Below are 16,792 nucleotides of genomic sequence, written 5' to 3'. Positions count from 1 at the left end.
GCCAGCGGTTTAGACATTAATGGCTGTGTGTTGAGTTATTTTGAGGGGACAGCAAATTTACACTGTTATACAAGCTGTACACTCACTACTTTACATTGTAGCAAAGTGTCATTTCTTCAGTGTTGTCACATGAAAAGATAGAAAAAAATATTTGCAAAACTGTGAGGGGCGTACTTACTTTTGTGAGATACTGTATATTAGTTCTGGAAGCAAGCGAGCGCGTGCTCACTGTCTAGCACATAGGTTTGTTGACTCTCCCATGATCCTCCACTCGCCCAATGCTCCCTGGGAGTATAGTTTCCTCGGCAACCCAAACAGTCTGCATTCAGTTTAAAACTATATCTCCCACAATCCAGTTTGCATACTTCCTGTGAAAGCCCCTCTTCTGCAAGCAGCCTTAAAGGGACACTTTAACAACCTGAACATAACGGCAAACCTGAGTATATATACACATGTTTTATATATATATATATATATATATATATATATATATATATATATATATATATATATATATGGTAGTCCGATCCCAGCTAAGTGTAGTATCCTGGTTAAAGGGTTTTAATAGCAAAGAATTAAAACACTCACAAGAGGTAAAATATACAAGTGCTCATCTGGTGTCAGAGACTGTGGATCTTCCTAGAACCGTCCTGCAGGGCCGCTGCAATCTGTTTCGGCTGCCTGGAGGAGCCCCAAGAAGCCATGATAACCAGCACGGAAGGCACCGCGGAAGTGACGTCACCGGAAGGATAGGAGGTACCACATGAGAAGATAAGCAAGGCTACACAGTCAGAGTATTTGGCTCCTTTTTACAGGCCTTTCCTCTTAGTCTACACAGAGCCAGTCACAGTAGCCAAAGGTGGTCCTGTGCATTCCTTTATTGTACCCCCATAACCAAAGACCAGTGACATTTTCTGAATTACCCTCTACCCTGCACTTTGGTATTTTTAGATATTTATTGCTGGCTGGACTATTTATAAACTCTGTGTGCCAGTATCTCCTTTCTCTATTAGTAGAAACACAGGATCTCCATCTTCCCTACTAACAGAACAGCCTTTACATTGGCAGACAACTGTTCTGGCTCTCTAGGGAACGATTGCCGGGTACCGACGGACACCGTGTCCACCAGACCCACTGATTGGCTCCTGCTGTGTCCAGCGAGACCTGGAAGGCGGCGCAGCGTATGCCCGCCCCAGACCCGGAAAAGCAGATGACGTGATTCTGTGCAGAACGGCCGCCCTACCGCAGTACATGTATGGGGGTTGTCAAAGCAGAAAGTCTCCCTGATAAAGAGGCTATGACCTGGTGGATTGCTTGCAGATCTCCTGGGGCCACCTGAGGACATTTAGGGCCTTAAGATTGAAGATGTGGTGGATGTCTCCTTTTGGTTTGGGAACTGTGGACAGAGAAAAACTCCTGGAACTCTTCTGGCCTTAGCTCAGTGAGATAGAGTTTGGAAGACTAATGTCATAGACAGGTTGCCAAAAAGTTTAGGGCTTTAGAAAGGGCCTCCAATGGCTGTCAATGTGGTGCCTTCTCCACTCTCCATCTCACTAATAAAACCCCAATGGATGACTCTCTATGAACCGATCACATTCCAATCACCGATCATCTAATCATTGGTAAAAAAGAAGATTCGGCACAGAATATTGTACGAAGAGTTTTTATTGGACAAGATCAGAATAAGCGATTACCACACAGTAATGATATGAATAAAATAAAGCTTAAATCTTTTATAATAGAATTAACAAATGTGTCAAATGTATTAATAATCATACATTGGTTGGACCAATAAAAAGCCGGCTACTTCAATAAATCAAAAAGGAGCAACAACATGAAGCAACAAATAAAAAAGGTTCACCAATGGAAGATAAAGTGTTAACATAAGGGCTCCGAGCTGCCTGCCAACCCCACAGCCGGTCAGAGGGCGATGCGGGTGTAAACCAACCCCGAGTGGACTGTGGTGGTTTCACGTTTATGGACTAAACAGTTCCACCCGTTACAATCCAGCGTCCATTTCCCGTAGTACCAGCAGGGGGTGCACTCTGATGTTTCATTATATTTCCTTTATTTTTACACTTTCCCGCACTCTGAACATGCAATAGGACGCTCGCCCGTATGAACTTTCTGGTTTCTAAGAAATAAACCTTTGTTTGGAAAACATTTTCCGCACTTGTAACATTAAAAAGGGTGCTCACCTGTGTGTAAGTAGGTGTTCTTTCTTAGTTAAACATTTCCCACACTCTGCACAAAATTAGAGACGCTCGCCTGTATGAACTTTACGGTGTCTATCGAGTAATAATTTGAACGCAAAACATTTCCCGCACTCTGAACACGAATAGGGACGCTAACCTGTGTGTATTCTCTGATGGCTAAGAAGGGTTCCTTTACGATTAAAACATTTCCCGCACTCTGAACATGAGTAGGGACGCTCACCTGTGTGTATTCTCTGATGGCTAAGAAGGTGTCCTTTATCATTAAAACATTTCCCGCACTCTGAACATGAATAGGGACGCTCACCTGTGTGTATTCTCTGATGGCTAAGAAGGGTTCCTTTACGATTAAAACATTTCCCGCACTCTGAACATGAATAGGGACACTCATCTGTGTGTATTCTCTGATGGCTAAGAAGGGTTCCTTTACAATTAAAACATTTCCCGCACTCTGAACATGAATAGGGACGCTCACCTGTGTGTATTCTTTGATGGGTAAGAAGGGTTCTTCTCTGATGAAAACACTTCCCGCACTCTGAACATAAATAGGGACGCTCACCTGTGTGAATTTTCTGGTGCCTGAGAAGGTTTCCTTTCTGACTAAAACATTTCCCGCACTCTGAACATGAATAGGGAAGCTCCCCTGTGTGTATTGTCTGGTGTTGAAGATGGTGTTCTTTTTGACTAAAACATTTCCCGCATTCAGAACATGAAAAAGGACGCTCCCCTGTGTGTATTCTTTGGTGCTTAAGAAGACTTCCTTTACGATTGAAACATTTCCCGCACTCTGAACATGAATAGGGAAGCTCACCTGTGTGTTTTCTCTGATGGCTAAGGAGGCTTTTTTTGTATTTAAAACATTTCCCGCACTCTGAACATGACAATGAATTCTCTCCTGTATGAACCCCTTTATGGTATAAAGAAGATTCCCTGAGATGAGATGGTTTCCCGCACCCGTCGGCACTGTCAGATATTTGAGGACAATGTGAAGTATCAGGAGATTCCTCAGAATTAGAGATATCCAATGATCTCCAATGGTGAGGTCTGTCATGTATATTATGAGGAACGGGATTTACTTCTGGAGAAGATGCCATGTCATTATCTTCTGTAGTCACATCTTCCTCCGATGTCCTTCTATACCCACCACAGAGTCCGTCTGTCAGAAGACAAGAAAAATTACCAAGAGTTTTCCACACTCATATACACTGCTCAACACTTTATAATCAGAGTATAGCATCAAGTCAGGGAAACTCCTGGGATATTCATCTGGTCAGTCAAGTAGCAGAGGGGGTTGTTAATCAGTTTCAGCTGGACAGGGCCGTAGAAGATCCTTAACCCATCAGCAGGACCGGTATCTGCTCCTTTGTGCAAGGAGGACCAGGATGAGCACTGCCAGAGCCCAACGTCCTCTAGTGGTCCCTGTGCTCACTGCCCGGCACTGTGGAGCTCGATTGGCATTTGCCATTGAACACTAGAATTGGCAGCTCCACCACTGGCACCCTGTGCTTTTCACAGATGAGAGCAGGTTCACCCTGAGCACATGTGACAGACGTGAAAGGGTCTGGAGAAGCCGTGGAGAACATTATGCTGTCTGTAACATCGTTCAGCATGACCGGTTGGGTGGTGGGTCAGTGATGGTCTGGGGAGGCGTATCCATGGAGGGACGCACAGACCTCTACAGGGTAGACAATGGCACCCTGACTGCCATTAGGTATCGGGATGAAATCCTTGGACCCATTGTCAGACCCTATGCTGGTGCAGTGGGTCCTGGGTTCCTTCTGGTGCACGATAATGTCCGGCCTCATGTGGTGAGAGTATGCAGCCAGTTCCTGGAGGATGAAGGAATTGATACCACTGAATGACCCCCACGCTCACCTGACCTGAATCCAATAGCACACTTCTGGGACATTCTGTTTCAGTCCATCCGATGTCACCAGTTTGCACCTCAGTCTGTTCAGGAGCTCAGTGATGCCCTGGTTCAGATCTGGGAGGAAATACCCCAGGACAACATCCGTCGTCTCATTAGGAGCATCTCCCGACGTTGTCAGGCATGCATACAAGCATGTGGGGGCCATACACTCTACTGAGGACCATTCTGAGGTCCTGCAATGACCATTCTGAGGTCCTGCATCATTTTCTCACTTTGATTTTCGGAGTGTCTTTAAATTCATCCCTCTGTAGGATGATAATTTTCATTTCCATCAAACGATGTGGCAACCTTTCCTTCCTAACACATTACCCAGTCCATACCAGTATAGATCCTAATGCATTACCCAGTCCATACCAGTAAAGATCCTAACACATTACCCAGTCCATACCAGTATAGATCCTAACACATTACCCAGTCCATACCAGTATAGATCCTAACACATTACCCAGTCCATACCAGTATAGATCCTAACACATTACCCAGTCCATACCAGTATAGATCCTAACACATTACCCAGTCCACACCAGTATAGATCCTAACACATTACCCATTCCATACCAGTATAGATCCTAACACATTACCCAGTCCATACCAGTATAGATCCTAACACATTACCCAGTCCATACCAGTATAGATCCTAACACATTACCCAGTCCATACCAGTATAGATCCTAACACATTACCCAGTCCATACCAGTATCTAGGTCCTTAATCTAGGGAAGCAGCTGGCAACACTGGGAGGAATCTCCATACTGAAGGAGAGCTGGGAACGTACCCGTCAGGTGCAGGCAGGGGCCAGCACAGAGGAGGGCGGAGATACAAGGGTGCAGGCATCAGAGCACAGTAGTTGGGTGACAGTTAGGAAGGGTAGAAGGGAACAAGGCAAGGAGGCCGGTCCTGGGCTGGAGCACCCCAATAAATATGCCCCGTTACGTATTAGTTCCAGTATTAATCATAGTAATAGGAAACACAAGGGTAATATAAGGACACTGAATTTCAAAAGAGGCAATTTCCCTAAACTGCGCTCTCTGCTAGAAAATATCAAATGGGATAGAACCCTGGGAACAAAGAACACGGAGGAAAAATGGGAGTGCTTCAAGAGCATACTAAACAAAGGGATTGGCCAGTGCAGTTCAAAGGGGAATAAATTTAAAAGAGCAAAACTAAACCCTGGGTGGCTAAACTCCAACATAAAAATGCATATTAATACTAAAGAAGAGGCCTCCAAAAATACAAGGCTGAGGGGGTCATTGGCAGCATTCAAGCATTACAAAGAATGTAATAAGAAATGTAAAGACGAAATCAAGGCAGCTAAAATAGAACACGAGAGACATATAGCGGAAGAGAGTAAAAAAAAACCCCAAGAAATTCTTTAAGTATATAAATAGTAAGAGCGAGGCCAGAACACATTGGCCCCATAAAAGACGATGAAGGGAATCTGGCCACAGAGGACAGAGAGAAGGGGAAAGTGTTAAATAATTTCTTCTATTCAGTCTTCACAAAAGAATTAGGGGGCTACACTAACCCAGCTTGAAATGATAATTAAATAATACCCCTCAGGATGTACCGCCATGGCTAACAGAAGATAGACTTAGAACTAAACTAGAGAAACTTAACATACAGTAAATAAATCACCGGGACTGGATAGCGTACACCCAAGGGTTCTTAAAGAACTCAGCCAGGTGATTGCCAGACCATTATTCTTGATCTTTATGGATAGTCTACAGACGGGTATGGTGCCAGCTGATTGGAAAAAAGCCAACGTGGTACCCATATTTAAAAAAGGGCTGAGATATATCCCCGGTAACTATAGGCCGGTCAGCCTAACATCAATAGTCTGCAAGATTTTGGAGGGGATGTAAAGGGACCACATACAAGACTTTAGTAGTGAAAACTGTATTATTAGTAGTAATCAGCATGGATTCATGAAAAATCATTCTTGCCAGACCAATCTATTAACCTTCTACGATGAAGTGAGTTGCCATCTAGATAAAGGAAAGCCTGTGGATGTGGTGTATCTGGATAAAGGAAGGTCTGTGGATGTGGTGTATCTGGATAAAGGAAGGTCTGTGGATGTGGTGTATCTGAATAAAGGAAGGTCTGTGGATGTGGTGTATCTGGATAAAGGAAGGCCTGTGGATGTGGTGTATCTGGATAAAGGAAGGCCTGTGGATGTGGTGTATCTGGATAAAGGAAGGTCTGTGGATGTGGTGTATCTGGATAAAGGAAGGCCTGTGGATGTGGTGTATCTGGATAAAGGAAGGTCTGTGGATGTGGTGTATCTGGATAAAGGAAGGTCTGTGGATGTGGTGTATCTGGATAAAGGAAGGTCTGTGGATGTGGTGTATCTGGATAAAGGAAGGCCTGTGGATGTGGTGTATCTGGATAAAGGAAGGTCTGTGGATGTGGTGTATCTGGATAAAGGAAGGTCTGTGGATGTGGTGTATCTGGATAAAGGAAGGTCTGTGGATGTGGTGTATCTGGATAAAGGAAGGCCTGTGGATGTGGTGTATCTGGATAAAGGAAGGTCTGTGGATGTGGTGTATCTGGATAAAGGAAGGTCTGTGGATGTGGTGTATCAGGATAAAGGAAGGCCTGTGGATGTGGTGTATCTGGATTTTGCAAAGGAATCTGACACAGTTCCCCACAAACGCTTACTGTACAAACTAAGGTACCTAAGTATGGACCATAGGGTGAGTACCTGGATAGAGAACTGGCTCCAGGGGAGAGTCCAGAGGGTGGTGATAAATGGGGGGTACTCGGATTGGGTGGGTGTGGAAAATGGGGTCCCCCAAGGTTCTGTTCTGGGGCCAATCCTGTTTAATTTATTCATAAATGATCTAGAGGAGGGGATATCTAGAGGGGGTTTGTTTTGATCCTGTAGCAGAGTAGTAGTTTTTTGCCTCCGTCCCTGTATATCTAAGGGGGGAATTGCTTGGTGCCTCAGGCCAAGGAATGGGGTGGGACTTTTACGGGCAAGTGAGTTTATACACAATTTATAAAAGATAATCAAAAAGTTTTTTATTTATATACAATGTTTAGATACAATTATTTCTATATACATATATCCAGTGCATAGGTGTTTGGGTTATAGACCCAAAATGTGTTTAGAAGAAAGTAAAGTTTTGGAGAGTATCCGTGACATAGGTGAAAAGGTGACTTTTGTTTTTGGACGTTGTTCTCTGTTTTTTCCAGGCTTGTTGCTTGGAAAAATATGTTCACAGAGATCCAACTGTAGGTCCAAAACGTGTTTATCCAACGCGTTTTGGCTACTGGGTAGCCTTTTTCAAGGATTTTGTGGTTATCACCAATTCTGTGAAAATAGTGATAAGTATTATTTTTGTCTTTTTTATATACTTTTAGTATATTTATTATTTATTTTTTAGTATTTATTAGTATATACATACTTTCTCTGTCTATTCTTGCGAGCCTCCTTGTGTCTGGACGGGTTCGCAGCAGGAACCACTATGGTGTAGCCTGAGGAGTATATATATTTATACATTATGTATAATGTATTTGGTAAGTTTCTAGGTTTGTATAGGTTTTGAGATATGTGTCTGACAACTTACTGTATGGTTGTCTTCCAATTTCTTATGTTCTTAAGGTTATTGGGTGCAGAGATTGGTATCCTATTCTTTTGCTGAATAGATCTGAGGATACATGTATATAATGTCAATGATTGTGCTGGGTATAGGAGTAGGTTTTTGTTGGTTTCTGAGGTGAGGTACTTACAGTAGATGTAGCCTATTCACCTTAATATTGATTTTTTGGAGTTTTTTTCTTTTTTCTCTTTGGGGGTAAGGTACTGAAAAATATTATATAAAGGGAGAGAAAAAAAATTCCTGCGCTAAGTTAAATAAATGACAGTGTATTCGATATGAATTATGTGAGCAGCTAGCACCAAAATCAACTAACAGTGATCAATAACCAAAATCTTTACAAAAAGTGCAGCGCTAAAGTAATTTGAATAATAATGTGGCAAGTGGAGAACCACAAAAAAACATATAAAATATAAGCAAAATAGTGTCCAAAATACTGAATAAAGTCCCAAAACAGAAATGCAAATGAAAATGAATCCGCATGCAAGGTGTTGAGGAGAACAATCCTTTTCAGTGACACCCAGGGAAAAGTGAAGGATGGGGACACCTCTGTGCACAAGTATCACAAGCAGCTTACCAGAACTCCTTGGCTACTCAATTTAATGAGACAGCCTCTCCCAGCAAGATGTTATACCAATGTCACCAGCGGTTGTCAAGCTCCAATGCTTCATAATCACTCCATCATATAAGCATGAGTATATAAAAAGAATAAAAGCCCATAGCGTAATTCCGTAACATATAAAATCCAATTTATTAAAAGAATACTACTCACAGTGAGAAGGTAAAAAACAGGTACATAGAACAGTGCGGCGTCCCGCAATTGTCCAAAACAGCATCAAGCAATGTAAAGCAGCCGGCTCCGTAAGCGGGAGGACAAAGGCTTTTTCGCCCCTTGATCACATATCTACCAAATAAGAGTAAGTTCATATGCCTATGCCTGTATATATGCATATGCACATACGTATGTATATATATAAGGATTTTTACAAAAGATCTGGGAATATTTTTCAGTACCTTACCCCAAAGAGAAAAAAAAAAAAAAACTCCAAAAAAATCAATATTAAGGTGAATAGGCTACATCTACTGTAAGTACCTCACCTCAGAAACCAACAAAAACCTACTCCTATACCCAGCACAATCATTGACATTATATACATGTATCCTCAGATCTATTCAGCAAAAGAATAGGATACCAATCTCTGCACCCAATAACCTTAAGAACATAAGAAATTGGAAGACAACCATACAGTAAGTTGTCAGACACATATCTCAAAACCTATACAAACCTAGAAACTTACCAAATACATTATACATAATGTATAAATATATATACTCCTCAGGCTGCACCATAGTGGTTCCTGCTGCGAACCCGTCCAGACACAAGGAGGCTCGCAAGAATAGACAGAGAAAGTATGTATATACTAATAAATACTAAAAAATAAATAATAAATATACTAAAAGTATATAAAAAAGACAAAAGTAATACTTATCACTATTTTCACAGAATTGGTGATAACCACAAAATCCTTGAAAAAGGCTACCCAGTAGCCGAAACGCGTTGGATAAACACGTTTTGGACCTACAGTTGGATCTCTGTGAACATATTTTTCCAAGCAACAAGCAACGTCCAAAAACAAAAGTCACCTTTTCACCTATGTCACGGATACTCTCCAAAACTTTACTTTCTTCTAAACACATTTTGGGTCTATAACCCAAACACCTATGCACTGGATATATGTATATAGAAATAATTGTATCTAAACATTGTATATAAATAAAAAACTTTTTGATTATCTTTTATAAATTGTGTATAAACTCAGTTGCCCGTAAAAGTCCCACCCCATTCCTTGGCCTGAGGCACCAAGCAATTCCCCCCTGAGGAGGGGATATCTAGCACAATCTCGGTATTTGCAGATGATACTAAACTAAGCATGCCAATATCTTCTATGCAGGATGTGGAAACCTTACAAGCGGACCTGAACAAAATAATGGGGTGGGCAACTACATGGCAGATTGTAACGCTCATGCGTTTTTGTTAGTGGATGGATTTGCAGCTGCAGAATTGTCACACTCAGTAGTCGTGTAGAGATTCTGTTGAACAAACATATCCAACTCTCAGGACTTCATCACAGTGCACAGCCTGTTTATGCAATATACATACACTCAATCTGATGTTGATGGAGGGATAGAATATGAGAGAGTATATATAGGTGAGAGACAGGCTATAGTATGGTGAGCACCTATGAGTAGTATTAGGAGAGTGGTAGGTGTTGATAGTAAGCAGATAGGTTCTGATGTCAAGTATAGTGCAGATGGTAGGAGGACAACAGATGGAGTATACTTAGAGTAACCTAGTGCAAGGATAGTTGATGGTAGTCCCAAGAGCTAACAGTTTATGCAGATGATAGGAATTAGCTAGATAGAGATAGTCCTGGTATGCAGTAGATGACAGTAGGAGTTTGGTTAGTAAGGAATCCCCTGTGGGGTACTTATCACTTAGATAGTCTAGTAGTAACAGAGTCCAGTAGTGAGAGGTGATCCAGTAGCGAGATACGGATCCGCAGCGAGGTTCCGGTTCAGTTCAGCAAAGGGAATAGCCAGCAGCTCTAGCTTCACAGGAGAAGGCGCGGTGAACATGCGGTTTGAACGAACAATGAGTGAGAGAAAGCCGGCGATTGAAATAGCCGCTCATAGCGGAGCTCAGTGATGATGTCATCCGGCTTAAAGGTGTATGCGTCCCATTTGGATAACCAGATGGGACGCAATTACTAAGAGAGAAATGTGGAACAAGGGTACCAGAGGTACCAGAACATTACACAGATGAGGTTTAATGTTGAAAAATGTAAAGTAATACACTTGGGCATCAGAAACCAGAAAGCAAACTACTCACTAGGGGGGGAACCTCTGGGTGAGTCTAGGATGGAAAAGGACCTGGGGGTACTGATGGACAACAGGCTTGGCAGTGGCATGCAATGTAAAGCCGCTGCAAGTAAAGCCAACAGAATACTGGGATGTATAAAAAAGGGGATTCACTCTAGAAATAAAGAGATTATTCTCCCGCTCTACAAGACTCTGGTCTGGCCACATCTGGAGTATGCTGTCCAGTTCTGGGCACCGGTCCTCAGGAAGGATGTGCTGGAACTGGAAAGAGTCCAGAGAAGTGCAACAAAAATAATTAGGGGAATGGAGGACATCAGCTATGAGGAAAGACTACAAGCACTGAACTTATTCTCTCTGGAGGAGAGACGATTGAGGGGGGATATGATATCAATGTACAAATATTGTACTGATGACCCTAGCATAAGGAACAAACTTTTCAGAGAAAGGGAATACAATAAGACACGTGGCCACTCATTAAAACTACAGGAAAAACGGTTTAACCTTAAAATATGTAAGGGGTTATTTACTGTCAGAACAGTAAGGATGTGGAATTCTCTTCCACAAGCAGTGGTGTCAGCAGGGAGCATCGATGGTTTCAAAAAACTATTAGATGGGCACCTTAAAGACCACAACATACAGGGGTATACAATGTACGGTTTACAGCAAACACACACACACATCATAGGTTGAACTGGATAGACTGATGTCTTTTTTCGACCTCACTAACTATGTACAACATAGAGCATACAGTGCAGGGTTCAGGAGTATGTAATGTACAACATAGAGTATACAGTGCAGGGGTCAGGAGTATGTAATGTACAACATAGAGCATACAGTGCAGGGTTCAGGAGTATGTAATGTACAGCATGGAGTATATAGTGCAGGGGTCAGGAGTATGTAATGTACAACATAGAGTATATAGTGCAGGAGTCAGGAGTAGTGTTGAGCGAACACGGACTGTATTATTTGTGTTCGTACCGAATAATTGGATTTTTTGTACCCGAACACGGACACTTTACTGTATGTTCGGGTAAAAATCCGTGTTCGGTCGTTTTATTTCCGGGTTTTGCATGCTTTGGCGCTCTTTTCATGGCGGGCTTTCAACAGCCAATCAACAATCGTTTAACTGGTGTGCCTTAAGCCATCCCAGCCATGCCTGCAAATGTCTCAGTAGCTGTGATTGGCCGTCTGAAGCATGTGACCAAGTCTTTATAAGTTCGAGGCAGCCGCAGCGGCGTCATTATGCTGCTTAGATCAGGGACAGAGCACACATCAACGTGCTGGCTGCTGATTAGGGAAAGACAGGCAGGAAAAAACCATTTGTGTCCGGATAGAATTGAGGGACAGGTCGGAGTGTTTAGGCAGGGCGAGTTGTAGGCATTTTAGGGATAGAGTCTGCTGAATTATAGGGTCAGTGTCTTCTACAAACTACAATCGATATTGCTGTGTGGGGGGTGGGGTGACTCTGCACTCAATCCTGATCTACGATCTCTTCTCAATCCTGTTAGGGACAGAGTCTGCTGAATTTTAGGGAAAGTGTGTTCTACAAACTACAATCGATATTGCTGTGTGGGGGGTAGGGTCTGCACTCAATCCTGATCTACGATCTCTTCTCAATTCTGTTAGGGAGAGGCTGCTGCTGAATTTTAGGGTCAGAGTGTTCTACAAACTACAATCGATATTGCTGTGTGGTGTGGGATAGGAGATAGGCAGGTGTCAGTGATCCACATCCATTTTTCTGTGTGTGAGCTGCAGTGAACACAATCTTTTTGGGGTGCAGTGAACAACATCCTTTTTGGGGTGCAGTGAACAAAATCCTTTGTGGGGTGCAGTGAACACAATCTTTGTGGGGTACAGTGAACACAATCTTTGTGGGGTACAGTGAACACAATCTTTGGGGGGTACAGTGAACAAAATCCTTTTAGGGTGCAGTGAACACAATCTTTGTGGGGTGCAGTGAACAAAATCCTTTTTTGGGGTGCAGTGAACACAATCTTTTTGGGGTGCAGTGAACAAAATCCTTTGTGGGGTGCAGTGAACACAATCTTTTTGGGGCGCAGTGAACAAAATCCTTTGTGGGGTGCAGTGAACACAATCTTTGTGGGGTGCAGTGAACAAAATCCTTTTTGGGGTGCAGTGAACAACATCCTTTTTGGGGTGCAGTGAACACAATCTTTTTGGGGTGCAGTGAACAAAATCCTTTGTGGGGTGCAGTGAACACAATCTTTGTGGGGTACAGTGAACAGAATCTTTGTGGGGTGCAGTGAACACAATCTTTGGGGGGTACAGTGAACACAATCTTTTTGGGGTGCAGTGAACACAATCTTTGTGGGGTGCAGTGAACAAAATCCTTTTTGGGGTGCAGTGAACACAATCTTTTTGGAGTGCAGTGAACAAAATCCTTTGTGGGGTGCAGTGAACACAATCTTTGTGGGGTGCAGTGAACACAATCTTTTTGGGGTGCAGTGAACAAAATCCTTTTTGGGGTGCAGTGAACAACATCCTTTTTGGGGTGCAGTGAACAAAATCCTTTTTGGGGTGCAGTGAACAACATCCTTTTTGGGGTGCAGTGAACAAAATCCTTTTAGGGTGCAGTGAACACAATCTTTGTGGGGTGCAGTGAACACAATCTTTTTGGGGTGCAGTGAACAACATCCTTTTTGGGGTGCAGTGAACACAATCTTTTTGGGGTGCAGTGAACACAATCCTTTGTGGGGTGCAGTGAACACAATCTTTGTGGGGTACAGTAAACAGAATCTTTGTGGGGTGCAGTGAACACAATCTTTGGGGGGTACAGTGAACACAATCTTTTTGGGGTGCAGTGAACAAAATCCTTTTAGGGTGCAGTGAACACAATCTTTGTGGGGTGCAGTGAACAAAATCCTTTTTGGGGTGCAGTGAACACAATCTTTTTGGGGTGCAGTGAACAAAATCCTTTGCGGGGTGCAGTGAACAAAATCTTTGTGGGGTGCAGTGAACACAATCTTTTTGGGGTGCAGTGAACAAAATCCTTTTTGGGGTGCAGTGAACAACATCCTTTTTGGGGTGCAGTGAACACAATCTTTTTGGGGTGCAGTGAACAAAATCCTTTGTGGGGTGCAGTGAACACAATCTTTGTGGGGTACAGTGAACAGAATTTTTGTGGGGTGCAGTGAACACAATCTTTGGGGGGTACAGTGAACACAATCTTTTTGGGGTGCAGTGAACACAATCTTTGTGGGGTGCAGTAAACAAAATCCTTTTTGGGGTGCAGTGAACACAATCTTTTTGGAGTGCAGTGAACAAAATCCTTTGTGGGGTGCAGTGAACACAATCTTTGTGGGGTGCAGTGAACACAATCTTTTTGGGGTGCAGTGAACAAAATCCTTTTTGGGGTGCAGTGAACAACATCCTTTTTGGGGTGCAGTGAACAAAATCCTTTTTGGGGTGCAGTGAACAACATCCTTTTTGGGGTGCAGTGAACAAAATCCTTTTAGGGTGCAGTGAACACAATCTTTGTGGGGTGCAGTGAACACAATCTTTTTGGGGTGCAGTGAACAAAATTCTTTGTGGGGTGCAGTGAACACAATCTTTGTGGGGTGCAGTGAACACAATCTTTTTGGGGTGCAGTGAACAAAATCCTTTTTGGGGTGCAGTGAACAACATCCTTTTTGGGGTGCAGTGAACACAATCTTTTTGGGGTGCAGTGAACAAAATCCTTTGTGGGGTGCAGTTAACACAATCTTTGTGGGGTACAGTGAACAGAATCTTTGTGGGGTGTAGTGAACACAATCTTTGGGGGGTACAGTGAACACAATCTTTTTGGGGTGCAGTGAACAACATCCTTTTAGGGTGCAGTGAACACAATCTTTGTGGGGTGCAGTGAACACAATCTTTGTGGGGTGCAGTGAACACAATCTTTGTGGGGTACAGTGAACACAATCTTATACTTCTGAAGATTTGAGGGTGCTGCCTGTTCCATACTCCTCCTCCTACTGCTCAACCATCCTTTTAGGGGTACAAACAATAGTAATTGGGGCCTAGTGTGGTGGTGTACGTGTGAGATACATACACTTTCTTTTTGATCATATTTTCTATTCCGCTATTCAATTAAAACCTTTGGGGATCAATTAAATTGCGTGATAGTCTGTGTCGGTACGTGTGAGATCCACCTTTCCAAGTTTTTGGGGTTCATCTCATACTTCTGAAGATTTGAGGGTGCTGCCTGTTCCATACTCCTCCTCCTGCTGCTCAACCATCCTTTTAGGGGTACAAACAATAGTAATTGGGGCCTAGTGTGGTGGTGTACGTGTGAGATACATACACTTTCTTTTTGATCATATTTTCTATTCCGCTATTCAATTAAAACCTTTGGGGAACAATTAAATTGCGTGATAGTCTGTGTCGGTACGTGTGAGATCCACCTTTCCAAGTTTTTGGGGTTCATCTCATACTTCTGAAGATTTGAGGGTGCTGCCTGTTCTATACTCCTCCTACTCCTCATCCATCCTTTTAGGGGTACAAACAATAGTAATTGGGGCCTAGTGTGGTTGTGTACGTGCGAGATACATACACTTTTTTTGATCATATTTCCTATTCCGCTATTCAATAAAAACCTTTGAGGATCAATTGAATTGCGGGATAGTCTGTGTCGGTACGTGTGAGATCCACCTTTCCAAGTTTTTGAGGTTCATCTCATACTTCTGAAGATTTGAGGGTGCTGTCTGTTCCATACTCCTCCTACTCCTCATCCATCCTTTTAGGGGTAGAAACAATAGTAATTGGGGCCTAGTGTGGTTGTGTACGTGTGAGATACATACACTTTTTTGGATCATATTTCCTATTCCGCTATTCAATAAAAACCTTTGGGGATCAATTAAATTGCGGGATAGTCTGTGTCGGTACGTGTGAGATCAACCTTTCCAAGTTTTTGAGGTTCATCTCATACTTCTGAAGATTTGAGGGTGCTGCCTGTTCCATACTCCTCCTCCTACTCCTCATCCATCCTTTTAGGGGTACAAACAATAGTAATTGGGGCCTAGTGTGGTTGTGTACGTGTGAGATACATACACTTTTTTGGATCATATTTCCTATTCCGCTATTCAATAAAAACCTTTCTAGGGCAAGATCTTAAATTACAGAAATATGAGGAGACCGTCAAATAAGGGCCGTGACGCTGCTGGTAGAGCTCCTGTTGCAAGGAGAGGACGTGGTCGATCTGTGCCAGCTACACGCACAAGTGAAACACCTTCCTCAAGTGTGAGTCAGTATCAGTATTTGGTAGGGCATCATACGCCTCTAGAAGTGATGAGGCCAGAACAAGTGGAGGCGATAGTAGATTGGTTTGCTGCTGACAGTGCCTCCAGTTCCTTCACATTGTCTCCCACCCAGTCTACTGCAGAAAGGTCACAGTTGGCACCTGCAGCCGATGTCCAACCGTCTTTCACCTCACCCCCTTGCAAATCAGGCAAGCAGTCTGAGCCCCAAGCCATACAGCAGTCTCTTCTTCTTTTTGATGACTCTGTCAGCAGGGTTTCCCAGGGCCATCCACCTAGCCCTGCCCCAGAAGTGGAAGAGATTGAGTGCAGCGATGCCCAACCACTTATTTCTCAAGATGAGTACATGCAAGGACCATCGCAGCACGTCTCCGATGATGACGAAACGCAGGTGCCAACTGCTGCGGCGTTCAGCATTGTGGAGACTGACAAGGAGGGCAGGGGTGAAGACTGGGTGGAAGATGATGTGGAGGACGATGAGGTCCTCGACCCCACATGGAATGAACGTCATGCAGGTGACCTGAGTAGTTTGGAGGAAGAGGCGGTGGTCGCACAGAGCCACCAGCACAGCAAAAGAGGGAGCAGGGTGCAGAAGCGGAGCGGCCGTGCCCTAGACACTACGCCCGCTACTGCCCAACGCAGCAAGGGAACGAGCGCACCAAAGTCAGCTCAAAGGAGTTCTCTAGCGTGGAAGTTTTTTAGAAAATGTGCTGATGACAGGACACGAGTGGTTTGCACCCTGTGCAATCAGAGCTTGAAGCGAGGCATAAACCTTCTCAACCTGAGCACAACCTGCATGATCAGGCATCTAAGTGCAAAGCACGAGCTGCAGTGGAGTACACACCTTCAAAACCAAGAAACGTCTCTGGCTCATCCTGCTTCCTCTTCTGCTGCAGTCTCGGCCACTCCAGCCAC

At 43.4% G+C, this 16,792-nt stretch overlaps 3 protein-coding genes across 3 annotated transcripts in view; all 3 read right to left on the bottom strand.

Annotated features, from left to right (window-relative positions):
• Window positions 1–9,440, bottom strand: part of LOC309549856 (uncharacterized protein) — a gene marked incomplete at both ends in the record, with an annotated part of 36,468 nt that extends 27,028 nt beyond the window's left edge. The window contains 2 exons of the mRNA XM_082250353.1: window positions 2,402–3,000; window positions 9,395–9,440. Coding sequence (XP_082106479.1) covers window positions 2,402–3,000; window positions 9,395–9,440 — 645 coding nt within the window. The remainder of the gene's footprint in view (window positions 1–2,401; window positions 3,001–9,394) is intronic.
• The window catches only part of LOC309550263 (uncharacterized protein), a gene marked incomplete at both ends in the record, with an annotated part of 667,886 nt that overhangs the window by 80,146 nt on the left and 570,948 nt on the right, over window positions 1–16,792 (bottom strand).
• The window catches only part of LOC309549859 (gastrula zinc finger protein XlCGF66.1-like), a gene marked incomplete at its 3' end in the record, with an annotated part of 187,184 nt that overhangs the window by 162,114 nt on the left and 8,278 nt on the right, over window positions 1–16,792 (bottom strand). The gene's annotated exons all lie outside the window — the stretch shown is intronic.

This window comes from Pelophylax lessonae (genome assembly GCF_965119305.1).
Source record: "Pelophylax lessonae genome assembly, chromosome: 3".
In the NCBI taxonomy this organism is placed as follows: domain Eukaryota; kingdom Metazoa; phylum Chordata; class Amphibia; order Anura; family Ranidae; genus Pelophylax; species Pelophylax lessonae.
Note: the sequence above shows the minus strand (reverse complement) of the source record. Positions and strands in the feature narration are given on the sequence as shown.